Source organism: Manis pentadactyla, chromosome 17 (genome assembly GCF_030020395.1).
Source record: "Manis pentadactyla isolate mManPen7 chromosome 17, mManPen7.hap1, whole genome shotgun sequence".
NCBI classification, from domain to species: Eukaryota; Metazoa; Chordata; class Mammalia; order Pholidota; family Manidae; genus Manis; species Manis pentadactyla.
The window spans coordinates 36,757,667-36,781,675 of NC_080035.1; the positions used below are offsets into that span (position 1 = coordinate 36,757,667).

Genomic DNA, 24,009 nt, shown 5'->3' on the forward strand with positions numbered 1-24,009 from the left:
GTTGGGACGACTGAGGAAAGACATTCATTGGATCTAGAGGCTGGGTGATAATTAAGGTACTTTAAAAAGTCTAGGTGAGAGTTGACTGTGCTCTGATCCAGGGTGTTGGCAAAAGAAATGGAAAGAAAAAGACACTGAATAAGAGGACTTAATAAGTAATTGAAAGTAGGGAAGGGAGAGGTAAAAGTGAAAAATGGTCCTCATGTTTCAAATGTGGGTAATTGAAGGGCAGGTACCACCATTACCAGCCCCCAGAGGAAAAGCAGGTTTGGCAACAAGTTTGAGTTTGGCTGTGTCAACAATAACCACATGGTTAGTGAGCTAGTGTACAAAATCCTTTCCAGATACTGTTTCAATTAGTCCTATTACACTTGAGGTGACTAGGGGATATCCATGCAGAGATGTTTATTCAACAAGCAATTAGAATTGAGTCAAAGGAGGGACTGGTCCTAGACTATGGATTTGGGAGTCGTTTATATAGAGATTGTAATTGAATTCCTGAGCTAGCTAAGGGCAAGTATGTTTGTTTTTCAAAATGTGGTGATGGCAAAATCTTGGAAGGCAAAGTTGAGGGACCCACAAAGGAAATGTAGAGTAACTTAAATAACTAAAAGTGGAGTCAGTTACAATGAAAAAAAATCTCAAGCACATTAGGAAAGACCTATAGGAAAGAGCATTTTGGGCACTCCACCTTCAAAATCGCTGTCTCTCATTTCTGCCTGTTCTAGGTCTGACACCTCTCAGTCCCCTTTCTCCAGTGTGGTTTGCCCTCCCCTTCTATGTGTATGTGGACAGTACACATGAGCTGCGTGTCCGACACCCCACTCTCTCCATGGGTTTCTGCTCTAGACTGAGCTCTTGAGGAGCTAAGACTCAGTAAATCCTCAGGGCAGGGACCGCACGTTGAAGAAATGAAACCTGCCTTAATAAAGAGCTAGAGAGGTGTTGTAACTGGCTATTAGAAATTACCTGTAGTGCTTCTTTGAGAACAAGTCCAGGGTAGTGGTGCAGCAGATCTTTTAAGAATCCTTGAGAAGAAGCAACATACTTTTTCATGGTATTGAACTTGAGTAGAAAATATCAGGTAATCATTAAATTATTTAATAAGTGCCCAGAAAAGGCAGCCAAATGTTAAAAGATTATCTTTGGGGGAGGTAAAAAAATAAAGACAGGTGACTCTAGTGACTTATAGTTACTTTTTTTTCTGAAGTAATCCCTTTATGCATGGACCACTCCATATATGAACATTAGATTGTTTTGTCAAACTCGTGCAGGGTTCATTTAGCCATTTTGTGAAAGAATTCACACTTGGGTTGAGTGTTAGGCTCTTGTTTCTGTGTTTTGGAAAAACACTATTTATCTCTGTAGTGCTGTTTCTGTGATATTATCAGTAAAGCATCTAGGTAGTACAGCAGAAATTTAGATGGAATTTCTAAATATAAGCCCAATCTTTCAGTTTTAACCTTAAATCTGGTCATGTGAACCTCAGTTACTTTGGGGTATTTTTGTTGTAGGAGTAAGTCCATGAGTGATGTCAGCGCAGAGGATGTTCAGAACCTGCGTCAGCTGCGTTACGAGGAGATGCAGAAAATAAAATCACAATTAAAAGAACAAGATCAGAAGTGGCAGGATGTGAGTATTCTTTCTGTCGGAGGCAGAGTGGGGGTTGAAGACTGGGAGAGTGTCTTGACTCTTCCTTACTTCTCCTAAAGTCAGTATACTCGAGAGGATTTTCCTGGCCATTACAGAATTCAGTTCTGTGGAAAATGTGATCAAGTTCACTTAAAAAAATGTTTAAATCTTATTGGCCTATTGCTGTTGCATATTTTAAAAGCTATTGTGAAAAATATAACGGGACGTGTATCTTCTAATACTCTCTATGAGTTCTCAAAAATGTGAAGCGGCTTCCTTGCAGTATAGTTAACTTGTTTACTTGTTTTGGAGGTTGAACTTGTGGTATAACTTCTAGATGCTTATGAAAGGAGGAAACTTTGCTTGAGGCTTAGGGGTAGTAGAGGCTTAGGGGTGCCAGGGGGTCCAGCGCAGAGTCTTGGTGTCAGCACAGAGAGATAAAAGGGATTCTTGAAGTTCAAAGGAGATTTGGGGAGAAGTATGAAATATAGATCATAGTAATATTTGAATTGAAAAGTAATTAATATGCATCGAAATTAGGTGTTTTTTCAGAGCTGACTTATGCCTAGATGTCTACATGGATATAGATTTACTCTTTAGCTTTGTGCCTGCAGGAAAAAAGCTTGACTTATTAAAAAAAGGGAAAATTGTTATAAACCAAAGGAGTGTAAAGAAATTCAATAGATAAATTATACAGAGCAAACCCAAAGAAGTTTGAGGATGGCTTTGTGGTAAGAGTTGAGTAATAGCATGAACAAAAGGGCCAGAGATAGTAAATCTTCATTTTCAAAGGGATTAGTCTGTGAAATGAAGAAGAAACCTCTGTCTTGGCTTCTTTTCTAAATTCCATTGCTTCTTTTAGTTGGAAAATTCATTGTCAAGAAACAGTAATTCAGTGTCACTTTGCTGAAGTATATGGTAACTGGATGTGGAAATAAGTATTTTCAAATAAGGGCTTATCCCATAGGTCGAATCAGAGAAAAACTCCTGCTGGTATCTTGTAGGACTAAATGCACAGTGCTCTGGTTGTTTGTGAGCATCATTCTTACTGGTTTGGGGCTGTTTTTAAAGGAGAAGTGGTCCAATCTGTTCCCAAAGGTGTAAACCACACTTGAGACCTTGGATGTGCTTCTGTTTGGACTGAAATGCCACTAGCAGTACTTAGCATGGGATTTCTCTATTTTGGAGGCATAAAAAAGTTTGTACTACCCAAAAGGTCTGGGTGTCAGAACCAGTGTAGGCTGCTAGGGCTAATTTAAAAGACCCAATTTAAAAGGACATTAGGTAAAAGGCAATTAGGTTGATTGTCCTGAGGTCACCCAGCAAGGTTAGACTTGTACTCCCTGAGAATAGGGGAAAGAGATCCACTTGTTCAGGTGTGGTCTTCCTTATGGCCCTGTCCTTAGGTGGAGGTTACCTACTTTGAGACCATGAACTTGAGTCTGGCCTCCCCTGTAAGTCTTTCCAACCCCTCCCCTGCCTGAGGTGGAATTGGCCAGCTCCCCCATCAGACCCCCACTCTGACCATATTCCTATTATACTCATTGTTGAATTCTATTTATAAGTGTCTTTCCCTTTTAGTCTGAAAGTTCCTTGAGAGGAACCACATTTATTTGTGTGTGTGTTGAGAGTCCCCTGCCTCAAAGCAGGGATTGAGTTTGGTGTTTAAGTGAAAAATTGAGTGTGCATCTACACTTACCCATTACAATCCCATTTCTCTGCTCCAGTTTTACTAGTGAAACCTGTCATTTCACATAACATAATATTGAGGTGAGAGGAAAATGAATTTGAAACAGTTCCTGATCTTTCTGACCTGTACCCAATTACAAGCGCTTAGCATTCTTTATGCAATGGGCATTGAAGCAGAAAAGCAAAAATGGTATCTATCTTATTAGGTCAGGTTTTTAGACAGACACAGGAGATAAAAGCTTGGTACAGAAACGCTGGCTATAAAAAGCAGAATTAGGGCACCTTGGCATCAAATTGGAGTGAATAGTTTCAGTGATGTAATGGGATACTCTAGCATTCTCTCTCTGCTAGAAAGGGTATGTAGAAATTCAGGTATGCCTGTGCTGAAGTGATTTCCTTCTCTCAGGACCTTGCAAAATGGAAAGATCGTCGAAAAAGCTACACCTCAGATCTGCAGAAGAAAAAAGAAGAGAGGGAAGAAATTGAAAAGCAGACTCTTGAGAAGTCTGAGAGAAGCTCTAAGACATTTAAGGAAATGCTGCAGGACAGGTAATAAGGCTGAATGCATCTCATGGTTGAAGATACCAGTGTTAGATATTTTGTATAAGTATAGTGTGAACCAATATTAAACTGTAATCAAATGTGCATGAAATTTGACCATTTCTCTCTGCAGTGGAAAAGCAAAGGATTTTTGCTATGATAGTGACTTGGATTAACAAAAGAAATGGTGCTTAATATAGGTGTGCATTAGTTCCTCATTTTGTACTGTAGTTCATATGCAGAATTGGGTAGTGTTGGGTATATTTGGTGCAGAAAATAGACTGCTTTTCTCCTTTTAAAGTGAACTTAGGAATAGAATGGTCAAATATAACCAGCTCCCACTCTTAACTAAATAGTGTAAAATATAACCTAAAATTAGTTTTCTGTGTTAGTGGTGTAATTAAAATTATATTTTGAAGACTATATAAACATAAATCTGAGGGTTTATTTTTTGCATTGCAACATAACAGGATAAAGGTCCAATTTAAACTTTGCTATAGAGCAGTTACTATGTGAAACCCTGGGATATTTACAGAAAAGGGAGAATGCAAATAGGCTTTCAGGATAATGTCAAAAAGGAAATGTGCTGTCAGGTGAAATTAAACAAAGCTCTTTTGTGCCCTGCAAGCCAATGGTAAACAGTTTCATTCAGTTAAATGAACACAGTCAACTTGAAGGTACTCCTTACTAAATCGTAGTGAGGAGACATCTGTTGACTTCTTCATATATATGTGAAAGGCACCTTTACTTTGTAATTATTGTCCATATAAATTCTGTCAAGCTGTATGAAATCATATACTAGATCTTTTTTAAATGAATGTTTTAATGAAATATAGTTGATATACAATATTATTTTTGTTTCAGGTATACATCATAGTGATTCAACAGTTATATACATTATGAAATTCTTACCACAACTGTAGTTACCCTCTATCACCATACAAAGATATTACAGTATTATTGACTATAGACTCTATGCTTTCCTTTGCATTCCTATGACTTCATTATTTTATAACTGGAAGCTTGTACCTCTTTATCCCCTTTGCCTATTTTTGTCTGTTCTCCTGCTTCCCTTCCCTCTGGCAACCACCAGACAAACTTTATCATAACCGAAGTCTGAGTCTTTTGTTGTGGTCTTTTAGTTTTACTAAATTATCAAAAATTGTATACAGGGGAAGCTCTCAATGATGTCAAAGAATCCACATTTTTGGAGAGTTTATATTCGTTGTCACACAGTTAGTTATATTTCTAGTGTGCTGATTTGGGGAGAGTTGTAAACTTGTGGGGAAAACTTTGTGAGTAATCCCCTTATAAAAATTTTATCATGTCCTTATTAAAATCTCTTTTAGCATTAAAAAAATGCCTCTGAAGGATTTGAGAGTCTCTTTAAAAAAAAAGTCAAGCTCTTTTAACTTTCTGTGTGGCAGAAAAAATTACATGTATTTATCACATTCTGTTAATATTATGTTTATTATCATGTGAAGTCAGCAGTCTTATTCCTAGTCCACTTTGTATGTTAATTACCCAGATCTGTCTCTCCGCCACTGTGTGTCAAAGGCTCAACTTTTTGATTATGGTGTGCTTCTTCTTGCTAAGGGAATCCCGAAATCAAGTGTCTACAATTACATCAAGGAGGAGAATGTATTCTGATGATGATGCCTTGAGTGAAGAAAAGCTTTCACCTACACTGAGTATGTCAGAAGCAAGTTACCGGAGCGAGAGAGTAGAAGAGAAGGGAACAGCTCATCCTACAGAAATTCCTAAACAGGGTTCTACAACTTTTGCAAAACGGGAGGACAGTGCAACAGCTGAAATTCAGCTGCCTTCTAAAAGCCCTGTGGAAGAACAACACCCAGCCTCTTTGTCTTCTCGTCATTCACTGAGTACACAAATGGAGTCAACTCGAGTTTCAGCTTCTCTCCCCAGAAGTTACCAGAAAACTGATACAGTCAGGTTAACATCTGTGGTCACACCGAGACCTTTTGGCTCTCAGTCAAAGGGAATCTCATCACTCCCGAGATCCTACACGGTAAAAAGCATTCCTGATTCCTTTAGTTTTTTCTCTAGAGACAAATGTTGGTTAACTGGTTCAGAGGTTTGACTTATATATACTTGATGTGTAAAATGTGTTTAACATATATAAGGATATTTTATTTTAGCCAATTTAGATATGATAGACATTTAATAGCAATGCTGAAGAATTAAACTTCAAATTCAATGAAAGTAGGGCTGATACATTTTAAAGAATGAATGAGATATATTCTAAGGCAGAGCATTTATTTTTTAGTGTTGTATTTTCTCAAATACAGCTTTTGTAAAGTATTAGATTGAATTACATGAAGTTTCAGTAGTCAGTTCCTTATGACCTGCAAAACAGCAGTTTTATCTGGTTTAACCTAAATATTTTCAGGTTATTGTGTACAAATTTCTATCTTTTCCTGATTTCCCACTTCATCAGAACTTGCCATGTTTGTAGTTATTAAAATTTATATTATAGTTCAAAAATACATATATTTCTATTTATATTGGAATTTTTAAGAATATAGAAGAACATGGAATCATTTGTCCTGAGAATAAAGCTGTACCGCATACCTTGGAAAGTGGGTATATAAGTCTTAACTATGAAAAAGGAAGCCATACAGTCTTAAGAAGATCAATGTTCACATTCCTTTTATATCTCCCAATTTTGAATCCTAAAATCTAAGCAAAAAATTATGATTAAAAAAATATTCAAGGAAATTCCTGACTGTTATGTTAAGGACAATAGAGATGCATTTGGCAATATAAAAAAATTAATTTAACTGACAGCCACTACTACTATAATCAAGACAATTGATAGACTCAGAAAAGCAGTTGTAGTATGTATTATAGATTCAGGGTTAATATCCTTAATATTTAAAGTGCCTCTTTAAATTGATAAGGAGAAGATAAACAGTAGAAATACAGATACAGAAATGAATAGCATGTTCAAGGGAAAGGGAATTTAAATGGTTGATAACGTAAAGCACATAGAAGCATGTTCAGCCTCACTATAACAAGAATGAGGTATGTACAGCATTTCACCTATCAGATTGACAAAGACTTAGAACACTCAAAATGTCCATTGTTGACAAGGGGGCAGAGAAACAGCCATTTTTCATTACTTTGGGAGTGCATTGTTACAATTTTTTTTGAGGAGATACATATAATTTATGTACTATATGTATAGGCCCAATTTAAACTTTGCTATAGAGCAGTTACTGTCCATCAACATAGTAAGATGCTATACAGTCACTAGTTGTCTTCTCAGTGCTATACTACTATATATATATATTTTATATGTAAAATATCCTTTGGTCCAGCAATTCTACTTTTGGGAATCTGCTATAAAAAATAAATGTTCCAGGTATAAAGTTATTTGCTTATTTGTTGCAACAATTTTGGAAGTTCCAGAACACTTTAAACAACATTGAATGTTTATCAGATGAAAGAATTGTGGATATCCAGACTGTGGAGCATTCAACAGTTAAAAAGGCTAGTTTAGAAATCTATCTGTTGACCTGGAGTGATGTTAATGCATAAAACAAGTTTCAGAAGTCAGTTCCTAGTATAAACACTTTTGTAAGAGCAGCCCCCCTTTCCCTTACTGTGCGCTCATCTGTTAGCATGAAAGAATGTGCCCCATGCTTCCAGCAATAGTAATTTTGCTGTGGGGAGGTATATGTTACTTTTATAATTTTAAAGTATTTATGTATTTTTGAAATAAATCTAATAGAGTACAAAGCCTAAAATGCTGTTCCCTGTGTAGATGGATGACGTGTGGAAGTATAATGGAGATGTGGAAGGCATTAAGAGAACTCAGAGCAGTGTGGCCAGCACCTCTGTGCACACACTGGACACAAGCCAGCTTGCTTCCAGTTTGTCCAGCAAGGGAGATGCAGCGGCAGGAGAGAACGGGGTGCGGCTGCCTTCTCCCGCACCCACCTTCTCATCTCCTTCCCAGGACCAGGCTGCCACTCCCACAGCCACTGTGTCTTCTTCCCTGTCTGGCCCCGATTTAATGTCTGAGCTTGAAGAAGGGAGAACCTCACCACAGACAGAGGTCTCAAAAAAAAAGGTGGGTTTGGGAATGCCCCTTATCACTCACTGCAGAAACATAAATATTTTAATCTAGAAACCATGTGTCTAACCTCCAGATGCTGTGGTCTGTGCTGATAACGTAGGAAATGATGTCTTTTATTTTTAGCAAATCCTAATGGAAGTAGGTCTCTTCCAACTTTGAGTTTATTATGTATCCAGACAGCCTTTGTGATCTGAGTGTATTGAGACTTTTCGGACCAATCTTTTTGGGATTCAGCTGGCTTTTCTCTCTCCTCCAATTTCAACAGCTGTTTCCTTGCACTACTAGTGACTGGCTCACGTTCAGGAGTCACTCGGGAGGTTATAGATTGAGTTCTAGTCGGTCAGTGGATGTTACAAATTCCTTCTCAGGGAAACTAACTGACCCCAAGGAGGAATGAGTACACATGATAGGTGCTGGCCTCTATGGATATGGCATTTCTTTCCCTACTGTATTACCCTTCTAGTGACTCTTAATACTAACTTACAGTTTAAAAAGTCTAGAATTTGGGGGCCACTCTATGTCTTAGTGGGAATACTGAGGTGTAGTTATAATATGGCAATTCTGTTCCTTGACATTTGAAGTCTAAACAAAATACACCATCAGATGAAGAATGGCTGGGGGCATTTGTAGTTTTTTTTCCAATTTAAAATCCCAAAAGATGACTTCTAAGAGAATTATTAGGTTATGGAATTTTCTTTTAGTTAAAGAGTCACTGACTGTCTAGAGAACAGAAGGCTTTTCTCTCTAGAAAGAAAAAAAATTTTGTTAAGCAATTTGGTAATTGTATGACCCCCTAGCACAGAAGAGCTTCTGTGGTTCTTTGGCTCAGTCTAGCATTCTCTGTTGCCTTGCGAGAGTACATTTGTTTTCCAAGACACAGCGTCAGGTGTATAACCTGACCTAAGTTATATTGATGAGATGACTTGATGTGAAATATGATACAGCATATTTATTTAGTAGTTTTAGATTTTTATTAGTACAGGAAAGCTTTACAAGTCGAGGCTTTCCTCTCCCTGGTTATAAAATACTCATGTGCTCAAGAAAATTTGTGAATGCAGAAACAGATACATAATAAAAATCATGGTAATCAGATCATTTAGTGATAATCTTTGTTAACGTTTAGGTATATTTCTTATACTTGTTCCCATGCATATTTACAAGCATATCTAGAATGATTTCTTCATCTTGCTAAAATCATTTGTTTTAGGTTTTTTTTTTTCCTTTCCATTTTCAAAGAACTGGAAATATATAATTAGCATTGTAAGTTTCAATGGATGAGAATAATAGCTTCTATTATACTTGGGAACATAAGGTACCAGGGGATGAATAATAAAAACATAAGCTAGGTGTCCTTTGTTTTGTGGACTTGCGTGTTTGCCCTCACCTTTTCAAAGAGTAAAGCCAACCAAACAGCCTGATTACTGTGCGCTGGGCAGTGGCAACTCCCTCAGGGTGGAGGCTGACTAGCTGCATCCAGCGATTAAGAAGAAGAGGCTACGTGAGGTGTGTGGGTGTGTTCTAGGTTATTGCCCTTCAGAGGAACCTGAATTAACCTGGCATGGTTCCAGGTTTCATCATTAACAAATTTATGCTCTTTTGTCACCAAACTTGAAAGAGTATTCTACCAAGCAAAATTAGGCTTTAATTAGCAAGTGCCATCCTGGGAATTCTTGAACACGTATATGTCATTTGGTGACTTGCTTGTCCCTGAAATGCTTGGTGTGTCCACTCTCCACTTCTGCACTATGAGGAAAGTTGCTTATGTAGCATTCCCGTGCTCTCAACACTAAGGAGTTCACTGACTTGGGAAAAAGGCTGTGAATTTGCAAAATAGCTGATGGCCAATAGACCAAGGTCATGTACTACCTCCTCTAAACTCTTGTCCAAACTCTAGTTGTTCTGGGAATAGAAAAATCAAAAATAGTGTGTAACTGAACATCTAGCTGTTTAGGTAGCTTTGTAACTGTACTTTGGATCTTCTTTCTCTTTGTTACCTTGCACTTTTGCTAGTAGTGTCCTTTGATTTCTTCCTCCAGAATCTCCCTTGATGTTGTTCTTTTCTATCCCTGCTTCCACCACCCTAATTCAGGCCCTTTCCCCATCAATGCAAATGTTTTGTAACTTGGCACGTGTAATTGGGCATTTTATACACGGTTGGCATCAGGGTAACTTGCATGATGCCAGGCTGGACTTGGCAGTTTCCCTGCCCAAAGCCTTCAGTGGCACTCTGTGGTTTGTTCAGTGAAGTCCAAAGTACTTAGGGCCACTGACATCCCTCATGACTGGCCCCCTACCTCCCTTTATAGTGCTGCATCGCCATCTGAGTGCTTGCCATGTGTCAGCCACGCTTCTCAGAGTATCATCTTTGGTCCTCAGTGACCCTGGTGTTACTGTCTTATTGTAGAAGATATCAAGGCATGGATTGGTCATATTATGTGTCCAAGCCATACTGGGTACCGAGTCGTGGAGTCAGGATTTGAGCCCAGCCAGTCTGACCCCAGGCTGCCAGCACCACACTGTGTCTTGGGAAGGAGAGTGGAAGTAGGTGATCTAGCCACATGAGACTGCTTGCTTTTTCTTGGGTACATCGTAAGTACTCATTCTTATCGTTGCCCCATTTGGAAATGCTCACTTAACCCATCTCTGTCCTTGAAGTTCTCCTGTTCTTTCAAAGCTCAGAAGGGCCACTTCCTTCATGACTCAAGGTCTCTCTCTCCTCCCCCTAGTTGGAATTGAACTTTTCACCCTTGAAAGCTTCGTTTAGTGAATTTGTCCTGTTGCTTTTGTTCACCGCTTCTCCCTCATGGGCATTGTTCATAGCCCTGACACATAGCTGGCACTTAAGTATTTACTGACTTGAATTGCATTCAAGACCTTGATCACTTAACTGAAGTATGAATGTGATCTAGCAGCTAAGTTACATCCTTCTAGGTTCTTAGTGGGAGTTTTAAGATTATAAGGGCTTTCTTAAGAAGTACTATGATACTACAGAGAACTATTTTAAAAGAGCAAAGTCTTGGGGCAGAGACTGGTTAGGAGCCCATCACAGAACTATGGTAAGAAGATGGTTCATGTCGTAAAGAAGGAAAGAATTTAATATGACCACATGTAAAATCTGCCCACAGGATTTATTTCCCATCTACTTCGCTGAACTGGGGGTTTTATTTCTCTTGATCCCCTTTTCTCCCTTACTTCTCCTGTGGTGTCTTCTTTTCCTGACTCCTTTTGTAATCCAGGCTGCTGGGTAATTTTGGGGGTGGCCCTGAGGTGCGAGGGGAGAGACTACTCCCAAGATCCCTCACCCTCCTCTGACTGCCTCACAGATACGGCTTTCATGATTTTTTCCTTAATTGGTCTTGTCTGTGAGTTTTTGTGCTCTTTTCTGTCTTGTCAGAGCCCCCATCCAAATCCACGCTTCAGAACCTCTGCCCCACGTTTTTCAAAATTATACCTAGAAATGGGATGAGGCATATGGAAAGCAGGGTGATTTTTACATGTCCTCTTCCTCATCCCCAAGCCTGTGATTGTGCCCCTTTTTAAAGCACCCAGGGTTTACCTTATCACAGCTTTCCCCCAAAGCACTGTGTGTGCTCGGCACTGTCCCTAGGTCCTACTGTCTGTGAGCATGAGAAGCAAGCCTGTCTTGATCACAGTTAGCACAGTGCCTGGATCTTTAAGTACTTTCTGAAAAATAGGATTTTCTTTAGTTGGTTTGTAAACTGCTTAACCAACACATATATCATGTATGACATTGTTTCTATGGGAAAAGGAAAGTGATTACTCGGCATCAGCCATGTGCCTTGGCACTTCTCAAATGTTTTATTCAGTCCTCTCAGTAATCTTGCAAAGTAGGTGGTATTGTCCCACATTTACCAGTGAAATACTTGAGATCTGAAAGTTATGTAACTTTCTTTGGGCTGGTTAAATGCTTAGGCCATAACTGCAATTTTTCTGACACTAACTTAAAAAAAATATGGTCAAATTTAAGAACTGCTTTAGGTATAGTGAAAACACCAAATGTAGACTTATTTTAACTTTGCTATGTCTTTAGAATTTTAGAGGCAAAAAGGACTGAAATATCTTGTGTTTCATAAAGATAAACTAATTCCTAAAAATGGAAATACCATATGACCCTGCAGTTCTACTTCTGGGAATTTATCCAAAAAAACCAAATCACTATTTTGAGAAGATATATGCATTCCTGTGTTCATTGCAGCATTATTACAACAGCCAATATATGGAAGCAACCTAAGTGTCCATCTATGGATGAATGGATGAAGAGGAAGTGGTACATATACACAACGGAATATAACTCAGCCATACAAAAGAAAAGAAATGTTGCCATTTGTAACAACACAGATAGACTTACAGGGTATCATACTAAGTGAAATAGGTCAGAGAAAGACAAATATGTCTTTTACATGTCACTTATATGTGAAATCTAAAAAAACAAAAAAGAAATATAACCATAAATACAACAGAACTTTGGATACCCTAGAAAGGGGTGTGGGGTATAGGTGAAAAAGGTGAAGGGGATAAAGAGGTATATTTTTAAATTATAAAATAGTCTTAGGAATGGAAGTACAACATAGAGAATATAACCAATAGTATTATAATATCTTGGTATGATAACTGGGTGACTACAGTTACCATGGTGAACATCTAGTAATATATATAATTATTGAGTCACTGTGTTGTATATCTGAAATCAATATAATATTGTATATCAACTATACCAATAAAAAAATAAAAAATTGTTTTTGGGAGAGGTATGTACCTATTAGAACTTAGCAGAAATGAATCTGAAATGTAGAATGGAATGTAGAGTGTGAAATCTACCCAGCAGGCAGTAAGGAGCTACCAGCAATTTTAAAACAGGGTGCAATATAATTGGCGTGTTCTGTGTGTAAAGCTTTGGCAGCTGTGTGGAAGATGGAGAGAAAGAAGGTCCGGGGACAGGATGGCCAATCAGGAGGTAATCACAGTAAGTTAGAGGGGAGACCGTGGCCCAAACTGAGATTATAGACAGAAGATGGATGGAGGGTGGGGTGATTTGAGGTGGATTTACAGATTGTGAACTTGATGGCACTTTAGTAAATGCACGTATGGTGGAAAGTGGGGCCTATCATATGGGGCTGGAGTGTGCACAATGCAGGTGAAAGAAGGAAAGGAGGCCCTGATAGAACTGGTGCTTCCAACTTGAGCTTCTGGTTAAATAGTGATCTAGTTGACCAATAGATGAAAAACAAGAGGTAGAAGAGTAGATTTGAGGAGGAAGATAATTAGTTGATAGGTTGGGCTTAGACAGTAGTTGAAAACATAGCAGTGAAAGAGGTAATTCTGGAAAGCATGTCGTCAGAAAGGGGGAAGAGTGAGTAGGGAACAAGAACACAATGAAAAGCTTGAAAATGAGTGCATTGTGAGGGAGAAGGCTCTCAGGCTCAGTGACAGGCCTGAGGTCGCCTGGTTATTGGCAGAAATGGACCTGTAATTGCTCATGTGGTTTTCTCCTCTTGGCCTATATATAGTCCCAAGGACCCATGTGGCCACAGTGCCCCAGGCTGTAGCCACAGTGAGGCTGTCCTCTGTGTACTGTTTCAGAGAGGTGGTTAGCTGCCCTCTGATTTAATACATTCAGTTAGAGATTTATTTCCAAGGTAAGAGCAGCTCTTTGTGGACAATTCTTCTGGTCTAATGTACTTGTGAGACTCTTGTGTCTGTGGCTTAAGCTCATTCCCTTTTATCCTATATTTGGTAGAAAGGATAATGTTCACTTGCTGTCTTCTCCCACAAAGTATTCTTTATGTGATTTGAGACTGTTTATTAAAACTCCATCCTGCCTTTTTATTCTTCAAGATAAAAACCTCAATTAGTATCTTGAATTCATCTAGCTCATCGTTTGTCTTTGCCCTTATATAGTGATAGATTCTGCACTTTAATTGACTTTAAGTGGAAATTGTTTTTTCAGTAATGGTGGTGAAGCTGACCACGTATTTTCATTGAGTCATCTCTAATTTAAGTATATGATGGCTTTGGTTAAGGAGGAGAACTAACCAGTAATTTTTTCTGTTCATAGCAGAGCCTTATTCTGGAGAATGATGTCCATCAGGTTGATTATTAATGAGTGTTTTCACCACTTAATATGGATCCCAACACCTAAATTGCTTTTCAAACTTCCTAGTGAAAACTTTTCCATATTATTAGCTCTATTTTTTTCTCAAAAAAAAAAACAAAACCCATACCTACTTCTGAAGAGTCAGTGATTATTTTGCGAGAGCAAGGATCATGCCTGATTCATCTTTTCCCAAGTGCTAAACACTCTCTTATATAGATAGATGCACAATAAATGTATGCTGAACAGATGAATAAGTAAATATTAATATAACACTTCTGTGTCCATATAATATAGTAAGCTATCAAACTTTTATTCGGTGCCTTCCATGCCTTCTAATTCTGATGTAATATCAGTTTTTCTCACACTTTAGCTACTTGGGTTTTAAACATTTTAGAGGTAGAAAAACTTTGGCATAAAGCTTTGTGAATTGCCACAAAAAAAGGCTTAGGGTTAACTGCCACATTAAGTGGAGAAGTTGTAGGTCTTTTTCTGGAAAACAGAGTGGCTTTAGGAAGAATTTTTCTTTCATTATTGATTTTTTTTATTGAAGTGTAGTTGATGCATAATACTATGTTAGTTTCAGGTGTCCCACATAATTATTTGACAGTTATATACATCATGAAATGTTCATCATGATAAGAGTAGTTACCATGTGTCACTATACAAAGATTTTACAATATTATTGACTGTATTCCCTATGCTGTACTTTTCGTCCTTGTGTCTTATTTTCTATCTGGTAGTTTGTACCTCTTTATCTCCTTCACCCATTTGCCCATCCCTCTACCCACTTCCCATATGGCAACCCTTAGTTTGTTCTCTGTCTTTATGAGTCTATTTCTGTTTTGTTTAGAATTTTTCTTTTCAACAGTAAAGTCTAAGTCCTTAATGAGCCAAAGAACTGAAACACGGTCTGGGAAACTCATGTTAAAATGTATGCCTGCCGTTTACCCAAATCAAAACATGTAAGTTATGAAAGATGATTAAATTTCTCACAGACATAGTATACTGCAAAACTTAAAACATTTGGAAAGTGGTTTAATATCTGTGAAACTGACAGTTTTTTTTTGATGTCGTACAGCGATGAAGATGGAAATTGAATTCTGTCTATTGTCTAAGAGGCTGCTGTTCTTGGGCTTGGTGGGTGCTATTTATTACTCCAAGGAAGCTGTGGCCTGTAGCGCAGGGCATCCAGTAGAGGCCTTGGGGCCTTCCTGGTGGCTCATCGGAGATGACTTGGGTCTGCATCTTGCAGCTTGTGTACCAGCTCTGCCATTACCACGAGGTCTTCATAGTGGGGCAAGTGAAAATACCTGGCCAGTATTTCAGATGTGCATTAGATGAGCATTACTGGTAGCTGATGTGTCTATGAAACCCTTTGAAACTACTCAGCTATCCACATTACCTAATTATCTTCTCTTTTTAGTGGTCTGAATAATGACATGCTAGTCCCTTAGCAAGTGTAATTATAATACACTCTTGTTGTCTATATTCACTGTATTGTGCATTAGATCTCTAGGGCTTATTTACTACATGTTTCAAGTTTTCAACCTTAAACAGAATCTATCCTGCTCGCCACCCATCTCCCTGCTAACCACCACTTGACTCTGTTTTTATGAGGTTTATTTTTTTAGACTCCCTGTATGGGTTGCATCATAGAGTACTTGTCTTTATCTATCTGACTTACCTCCCTTAGCTTAATGAGCTCAAGATCCTTCCATGTTGTCACAAATGGCAAGATGCCTTTTTTCTCATGGTTAAATAATATTCCATTGTGTGTGTGTGTGTGTGTGTGTGTATTATCAGTAGAAACAGTTTTATAGTATTAATGTGAAGTAAAATCTATTCACACTAAGATTTCCCTTCTTTTAGAGAAAAAAGTAAACTCAGATGTATTTATATAAATGAAGATTTTGCCAAACCCAAGGGAAAAAGAATGAAGCTTCTGGTTTATCAAATAACTCAGGTGTACCAGTGTGCAGCCTCCCTTCCTTCATGGATAGGCTCCCCTCCGTGTAGGTGCCAGGGACACCTGATCCCCCCGTTTCATGTTTGCTTTCAGGATCAGTTCAGTGATATGAGGATCAGCATCAACCAAACGCCTGGAAACGGCCTTGACTTTGGGTTTACAATAAAATGGACTTTTTCTGGGATCTTCATAGCATCACTCAAAGCAGGTAAATCATAGATTTAGCTGTACTGAACTTCCTTCTTGTTATCCTGTGCTGTTCACAACTACCCCCACAGAAATTGGTTTGCTGTAGGAGGAAAAGAGCATGTGTAAAAATGCAGCAGTAAAGAGAGGAGGTGCATCCTCTTCTCTGAGACTAATAGTAAGGGTTATAAATTGCAAACTGTTCATTCTCCCTTGCTGATCAAGTTTAGTTTTGAAGAATCTTACTGTTGTGACTTTGCAGAAATCACTTGTCAAATGTTTAGGCTTAATATTTAGAAATGCTGACAAATAATACTTAATCGAAGATTCAGAAGGAACTTCCTATAATGAGCTGTGTTGGTGGCAGATATATACATGCCATAAAATAAGTTCGTGTTTTCTGAGAGCATCATAGTAGATGTATTGCTCAGAGAGTCCTCAGGATGTTTTGGGACTTTTACAAAAGAATCTTCCCTCCCCCTGTGTTTATGAAGCCCAGAACCTCTTAGGAAAATATTACCACCAGACCTAAAATCAAAATGAAAGCTTTTTTGGATTTAACAGGAGTTCCTCATTTACATATTTAGCTACATAAAATTGCATGCTAACTCTGGTTATTTCTTTGAAATTTCAAGACTGCTTTAATAACAGTAAGTAATAATTTTAAGCTGTCTTAAGTAGCCCTGCTTTCTTCTCCATTCCAGAGTGCATTTGGATTTGGAAGCTCAATTGAAGTACACTGTATTTTACACTTTTAATTTAAAAATGATTTAATTTTTTCTGTTTTTAGGAGGGTAATGTATTTTATTGGATATATGAGCTTATTTCTCCTTTAAATGTTAAGGATAAAAAATCCCTCTGGTGCTTTATACGTTGTAGATACTCAAATACTTGCTGACTTTAAAAAATTTTGTGACCCTTCTCCAGCTGAAAAATATGAGAAATGGTTATTTGAGATTCAAAGTCATTTTTTTCCTTACATAAGCAATGACTAGTAGAACATATATTTTCTTACGGGTTGTTTAATTTATTTTGCTTTATTTAGGTAGCCCAGCAGAATTTTCTCAGCTACAGGTAGATGATGAAATTATTGCTGTTAACAACACCAGGTTTTCATATAAGGACACAAAAGAGTGGGAGGAAACCATGGCTAATGCTCAAGAGACTGGAAACTTAGTAATGGATATCAGGCGCTACGGAAAGTCTGGTGAGCGGGTTTTACCACTGTGTCTGGCTTTCTAAATTGGGAACTGGTCTTTGGCAAGCCGTTATAACATCTTGCTTCAATAACATTTTTTTTCCTTCTCATTTAATTTTTTGGCTTAAAGATATTTTGTGGTTATGTTGAAATGGATCATGAATGATATGCTTCCTTGAATTTTCTGTCTGAAACTTTTCATTAGCAAATTTACTGAATTCTACCATATTTGAATTATATGCTGGACTGACCTTGAATGCAGATATGAGGTGAAGGCTACTGCAGTGATATCTGCATGTAGGAGTTATATATATATATGTAACGTTGAGTAGTAAGAATTACACTATGATTTAGTTTTCTCCACAGCACCGTAACTGCAACTGGTATAAGAGAGAACATGGCAGGTCATGTTCCTGTTCATTCTCAAAGAACTTTCAGTATACATTGCATTACTGTGTTTCTTAATTGTTGTGTTTAGGTGGAGAAGGGCATTAAGCATCCCCAGACCTACCCACTTATGATATCACAGTATACATATCCAGTCCTAATTTACAGAAAAACTCAGCAAATTTGCTAGTCTTTTCATTCTTAATATAATCTAACCCTTGTGTTTTTGGAAGGTGGTCTGTTGGTAAAAGTCCTTAACTTTCACTTCTTCCACATGCTACTTGATTTGTTTGTTTTCTATTATATGCTTTTTATATATGTGCATTCAGCAACTGTTTTTTTTCACTTCACCATTTACGTGTGCTCATTTCTTGATCTTCATGTACCAATCAGACTGGGGCAAAGACCAGCCTTCCCTGCCATTTACACGGCATAAAACCCTCAATCTCACCAGTATGGCTACCAAAATTATAGGTTCACCTGAAACAAAGTGGATTGACACAACTTCTGGAATTTACAACTCAGACAAATCTTCAAATCTGTCAATAACAACTGATTTCTCAGAAAGCCTTCAGCATTCTGTAAGTATTTTGAAAAGTGGGTGTATTTGTGCAGAGCAAAGCAACTGTAGGGAAGTGTAGGGAAAGGGAGATAATTTATTTTGTTTGGACAATTTCGATGCCACTTTAAAAACAAATAATGGGACCAGGTAGCATAGTAATGAAAGTAAGATGTATTTTTGAAAATCACAAGACATTACTCATGAATAATTAGAGAAATAGTGAGTTATATAAAGGTAAAATCAAAAGGTCCTGTAGTCTTGTTTCGCAGGTGTTTCTTACAGATCTTTCATCATTATACCCATCACTCAGATCTTTGTGAATGTTAAGTAGTAATTAAGTAAATTATACACTATAACTTTTCTATACTTTCTTTAGTCATTACTGGTAAAATAAGTATAGTAACTTGTGCAGTTTAAAACCTCATGAAGCATTACCAATTCTTGTGTAGGTGAATTTGATGGGTAGACTTACATATGTAGTTAAGAAATACTCAGTTACATTAATTGATTAAAAAGTACTTATAATGTTGATATTTTTCTAAGTGTCAAAGCACTAATTAAATATACATTTTCAAGTAAATGTCCCTAGACATAACTGTTATCCTAAGATACTCCTTTTTATCTGGTAAGGAGATCCTACTACATTGTGTAAGAAAAGTTTAAATGTTAAAGAAGCCTCCGTGACAATGTTGCTTACTCATAAACCAGATGGACCAATGATTGTTTGATCCATCATATTTCTTGGAAAAGTACTGACTGAACTTAAAACAATCCATGCTTGTAGCTGGTCATTAATCCTTCCATAAATATTAAAGAATAATGAAAAAAACTGAGTTTCTGTTTATGTGAAAAGCTGTAAGGAATACATTAATATCCTGAAAAACTCATTTTGTTAAAATATATTTTCACTAATGGGAAATGCATTATTTAACCCCAAAGTATGTTTGGGGAGAATGTTGTTAACCAGCATTTTTGTCCTTTCTAGAATACTGAATCTAAGGAAATTAATGGCATTCGTGATGAAAACAGTACTTTCGAATCAAAAGGTAAACCTCGTCGTTATAGCTTATGTTCGCAATATAGGAAACGTCCCAGCATTCAAGTCCTGCTATTATAAAAATGAGAGTCTGTGAGTGAGAGAAACTGATCCACTGCAAGTTGAAATGCAAAGGTTAGCACACAGATCCAGTTGCACCCAGGTGGAAGGGCGTCAGTTCCAGTGTTCGCGTAGTTCAGGAACTGCAAACAAAACTGGCAGCATTTCTAGGAGCTTTGAGTGCCTGTATATCTAAGCCATCTAAGAAAGACTGGCTTTTCCGAAGCCATCAGCCTTCTGGCTGTGGTATGCTGGCAAAGACAATCTTAGTTAAATATGAAACGATGAATGACATTTCCTTTTCACCTTCATTGTTGTGAAAGAGACAAGCTGGGAGGCAGCTAGTATTTAGGGAATGCCAGTGGCTATAACAGTTGTTAGCAAAAGTGCCCTTTGTAATGGAAAAGCAGGCATAGTATCTGGAAGTTTTGTATTGTGGAGTTATCACTCTCTTTCTCCTCCTGTCTGTCCATAAATAATTGAGTTACCACATGCTGTGCACTGTTCATTAGGCATACGAAGTAAACAAGAAAGATCTGGTCTATGTAGAGAAAAAGACTCAAAGAAGGTGAACTTCTTTTACCGTGAAGCTGGACTGTCAGGAAAGGGGCTGGGTGTTCATGGTGGTTTGGTGACCCTGAATCTCCATTTTTCCATTCTTAATACATTATGTCAAAGCAAGTTTATAAATTAACCTTTCTTTATTGATTCTCTTTGAATTAGTTTCTGGTATTTAGAACTAACTATATTTTAATGGTTTGATATTGCATTCTTTATGAAAGGAGTTTTTTAAGCAAACATGATATATTTTTCTCCATTGTGTTAAATCCAAGACATCCAGGTCCTGTTCTGCCAGTGACTCGGGCAGAACAAACTAGTAAGACACCCAACTTGTCATTAGCGACCATGAGATTATGTGCAGGCCCTGTTGTTAGAGACTTTTGTTTAGATAAGTGAGCAGCACCAACTAATATCGAGTAATAATTGCATCTACATTTCATGAATACACTGAAGTATAATAATCATTTGTTACAGTCTTGTGACAGATTTGTAGAACTCAGAATGTTTTCCTTTTCATTTTTATCTGACTGAACTCTACTTGTTCTGCTTAAAATTAGTGAATATAAGATGTTGAAACTGGGCAAAATAATCTAGTTAGAAGAATGTTTTAACGTTGTCATTTGTTTTTATCTTCTCTGGGTATTATTTACTTTCTTGTCCTCTTCTCCATTATTTTTCAGTTCCCTTTTTACTTATCAATATTATGAAAATTCCTATTTATAATTCTTCTTGTACTTCTAGATTTGGAATTGATTAAGCAAAAAATGTTAGTTTCTCTTTCCCCAAAGCTGTGTGATCGAGCATGGAAGATGGTATTTTGGCTTCTGTGAAACTATGATACTATCTGCTAAAATTTATTAATGAATTTTTCCCTTTACTAATGTGAATGTAGTATAGATGACTAAAAATGTGTCTTGTGCATTGAAATAACCATATCTTCTATGGCTATCAGTTTTATGTAAAAAAAATAAAAATAAAAAAATAAAACTACAGATTGGACAGGTATATCAAATAGCATTAGTTATCCAGTGGTGAGATTAAAATGAATGACATGGTGTTGATTTTTTTTTTTTTTTTGTATTTTTCAACTAGCATCTGAACCTATTTCTTTGAAAAACTTAAAAAGGCGCTCACAATTTTTTGAACAAGGTAAACAACCAAGCTAACAATTCACGTACTTTCACGGAATTGTTCCCTCTTTCCACTCTTTCCTGACAGTCTGTGGTGCTGGGCATGGGGCCTCTTCCATTTGGCTGTTGTTATGACCAAGCAACGTAACCCATTTCCATTCTTTTCCTAGGGTCATCAGGCTTTTCTTACAGTTCATGGGTCTACCTCTGTGGTAATGGGTCTTTGCGTGTCCTCGTATACCTCTTAAGTTTGTTTTTGTTTTGTTTAATTAAAAAACAACTGAGATGCTGTTAAACACACACTCCTTTCCACTGGGTGACAGTAAGAAATTAGGAATTTCATGTAAGCCTTCCTGCTTCCTGCACATTGCGTAACATTAGATTACACCAACATAGAATTGGCCAACTTTTAAAAACTTAAATGTTTGGTTATGGAAAATGCTCTTAACAACTTAAAAAGGTGCTTAACAAAGAGCAGAGTTGTTTTGAGGGACAGTAGCATTGGAGGGTTCATAGGACTACTCTGTTGACTTTGAAGGAAATGAAAAGTTGATTTTGGTGGCATCTTTGAACCATGTGCGTTCTGAGATTCTCTGTGTTGGTGTAGTTGGGCGGTGCTGCCTTACGATGTGCTGTGCATGTTGCCATTTCCTCCCCTTTCACGTTTGTCTAATGCTCTGTCTTGGGATTGCAGTTCGGGCTGTGTTTTGCTATCAAGACCTTAGAAGTAATATCCAACATTTGCGATGCAATGGCACAGTCAGAGGGGAGTGTGTCACTGCTGTCTAAAATGTTACTGTTTCTTACTTTTAAGATTATCAAAAACATTCACAAACTTGCCTCACAGGATGTTTACTGAATTTGTGGATCTTCTTGATCTCGTACTAGTCTTCCTTTGGTGAATTAAGGTCTCTTTTTGACCATAAATAGAAAGAGCTTACCAGTCGTGCATGTGCAAGGTCTACATGTGTCAGTATCCTTAGTGTTTTTGGTATTTTTTGTTAAACTCCTGTTTTTCTATGGTAATTTAATTGAAACAGTGTGGTACTTCTAACCCAAATTGCCTAAAGTGAATTGCTTTTCTTTCTCTATTCTAATTCTCACTCACTTTTCTTTAACAGGGTTTTTTAGGGAAGAATCTTTTCCTAAGTCTCAAAGCAGTTTTCTTTAAAAGGAAAAAAAAGTGCAAGTGAATAATTTGACAGCTGAGGTTTCAGGAAAATATAAAAATACTGTAGGGTAGATTTTATGAAGTTTTCTTATAATCTTTGTACTACATATAGAAACACACACTTAATGTAGGTCCCCTAAGAATAAAAAGAATAATACTATACCCATAAGTTTGCACATGAAGTCATGAAGTTTGAATCTTTCTCTCCAAATAATAGGAAAGGGAAATGTTTGCTGCAGTGCCTTAGTTAAGAAAAAGAGGTCCTTTGATCAAGGAAACCTGAAAAATGCAACTTTTAGCCATCATATTGTAATTGAATAGTGATAAGTAAAAAATAGGATTTGGTAGCTGTAACATTACAATTTTTTTTTCTATTAGACCAAATGATGATGTACTACCCAGTCTATTTAAAAAGAACTCTGAAACCTCTTCAGAATATACCAATGCTCCTGCTCCAGTACCAAGAACTAGGCTGTACCTTTGGTGTCCATAGTTTTTTTTTTTTAAGTTTGAATTTGGGAGATAATTAACAGATGGAACTAAAGAGAAAAAAGGATTGCTGTTGTTCGAGAAAGCATTGAGGTCACTTAGTATACTGCATAGAAACAGCTAGCAATACAGCTTTCTGAAAGGAAGTACCTCATAGAAATGAAAGGACTTACGTATTTTTTTTCCTTCCTTGCTCACACGCTGCAATACAGGAAGCTCCGATTCTGTGGTTCCTGATGTAAGTAGTAGTCTTTTATTTTGGGGATATATAAGGGCCTTGGTGGGACTCACTTAGCATACTGTAGCATCACTTATTTTAAGTGGCATAAGAATTTATCAGTCTTTCCAAATTGATAAGGCTTATTGAGGTATAAAGCCAAATCTCCTTTGGTACGGCTCAGGTGCGGGACCATTTATATACGCGGAGGGCTTCAATAGATGATGTCATGAAGTGATCCGTTGTTGTTTGTACCCCTTATAACCGGTTAGCTGCCAGTTCCGACTCTCAGCGCCCCCAGTCGCTGGGCGTGGGATGCGGAGGAGGAGCGGAAGCGGCAGGAGAGGTGGCAGAAGGAACAGGACCGCCTGCTGCAGGTAGGGCGCCATGACGTCCTCGGCTGGAGCTCGGCGGCCGAATCTGCTTTTCCCTGCTTGGTGTCAGCCAGAATGGAGAAGCAAATTATTAAAAATGTAAAAAGCTAATAACCTCAGAATTAACAATTCTTTTGAGAGGTAGCATATTTTGTGTTAAACCATTACATTTCCATTTTGAAGCTTTTCAGAGTCTTTTAAAGGTAGCTATTAACCTCTGTGTGTATTTTCAGAGCATGCGGCACTAGTTTTGTGGATTTTCTTAGGGCAAAAGAGGGATTTGGTTTAATAGAACTTAAACCCCCCGTAAGCTGTGTGCTCAGTTCACTGCAGGGAAATTCAGTCTCTTCAGTCTTCCAGTTAGCTAGGGCCTTGAATAAATTACAGCCATGGTAAAGGGTGGGTATGGGTTCCATTCTGAGTGTCTGCTCTTCCCCAAGTCTTCATTTTAATTCAGTGTAAGCTATTTTCTACTCTAGGGATGCAAATCTGATTTGTTAGAGTAACCGATCTTTACAGATTGAAGTGAAAGGTAGAGCTAGCAAAAATGCTAATGAAAAAATTCCATTTAATAGTGTTAACCTGTTAATTAAC

General features: G+C 37.6%; 1 protein-coding gene across 13 annotated transcripts in view; it reads left to right on the plus strand.

The window, feature by feature from the left end:
- LMO7 (LIM domain 7) overlaps positions 1–24,009 on the plus strand; it is a 192,186-nt gene that overhangs the window by 153,143 nt on the left and 15,034 nt on the right. For 7 of the 13 annotated variants that reach the window (XM_036893911.2, XM_036893906.2, XM_036893904.2 and 4 more), the window contains 11 exons: positions 1,515–1,632; positions 3,728–3,870; positions 5,458–5,890; positions 7,649–7,957; positions 16,138–16,252; positions 17,276–17,437; positions 18,209–18,396; positions 19,363–19,423; positions 21,127–21,183; positions 23,037–23,062; positions 23,314–23,418. In XM_036893911.2, the coding sequence (XP_036749806.2) occupies positions 1,515–1,632; positions 3,728–3,870; positions 5,458–5,890; positions 7,649–7,957; positions 16,138–16,252; positions 17,276–17,437; positions 18,209–18,396; positions 19,363–19,423; positions 21,127–21,183; positions 23,037–23,062; positions 23,314–23,418 (1,717 nt within the window). The remainder of the gene's footprint in view (positions 1–1,514; positions 1,633–3,727; positions 3,871–5,457; positions 5,891–7,648; positions 7,958–16,137; positions 16,253–17,275; positions 17,438–18,208; positions 18,397–19,362; positions 19,424–21,126; positions 21,184–23,036; positions 23,063–23,313; positions 23,419–24,009) is intronic. The other 6 variants (XM_036893917.2, XM_036893908.2, XM_036893914.2 and 3 more) reach the window with 2 other exon arrangements.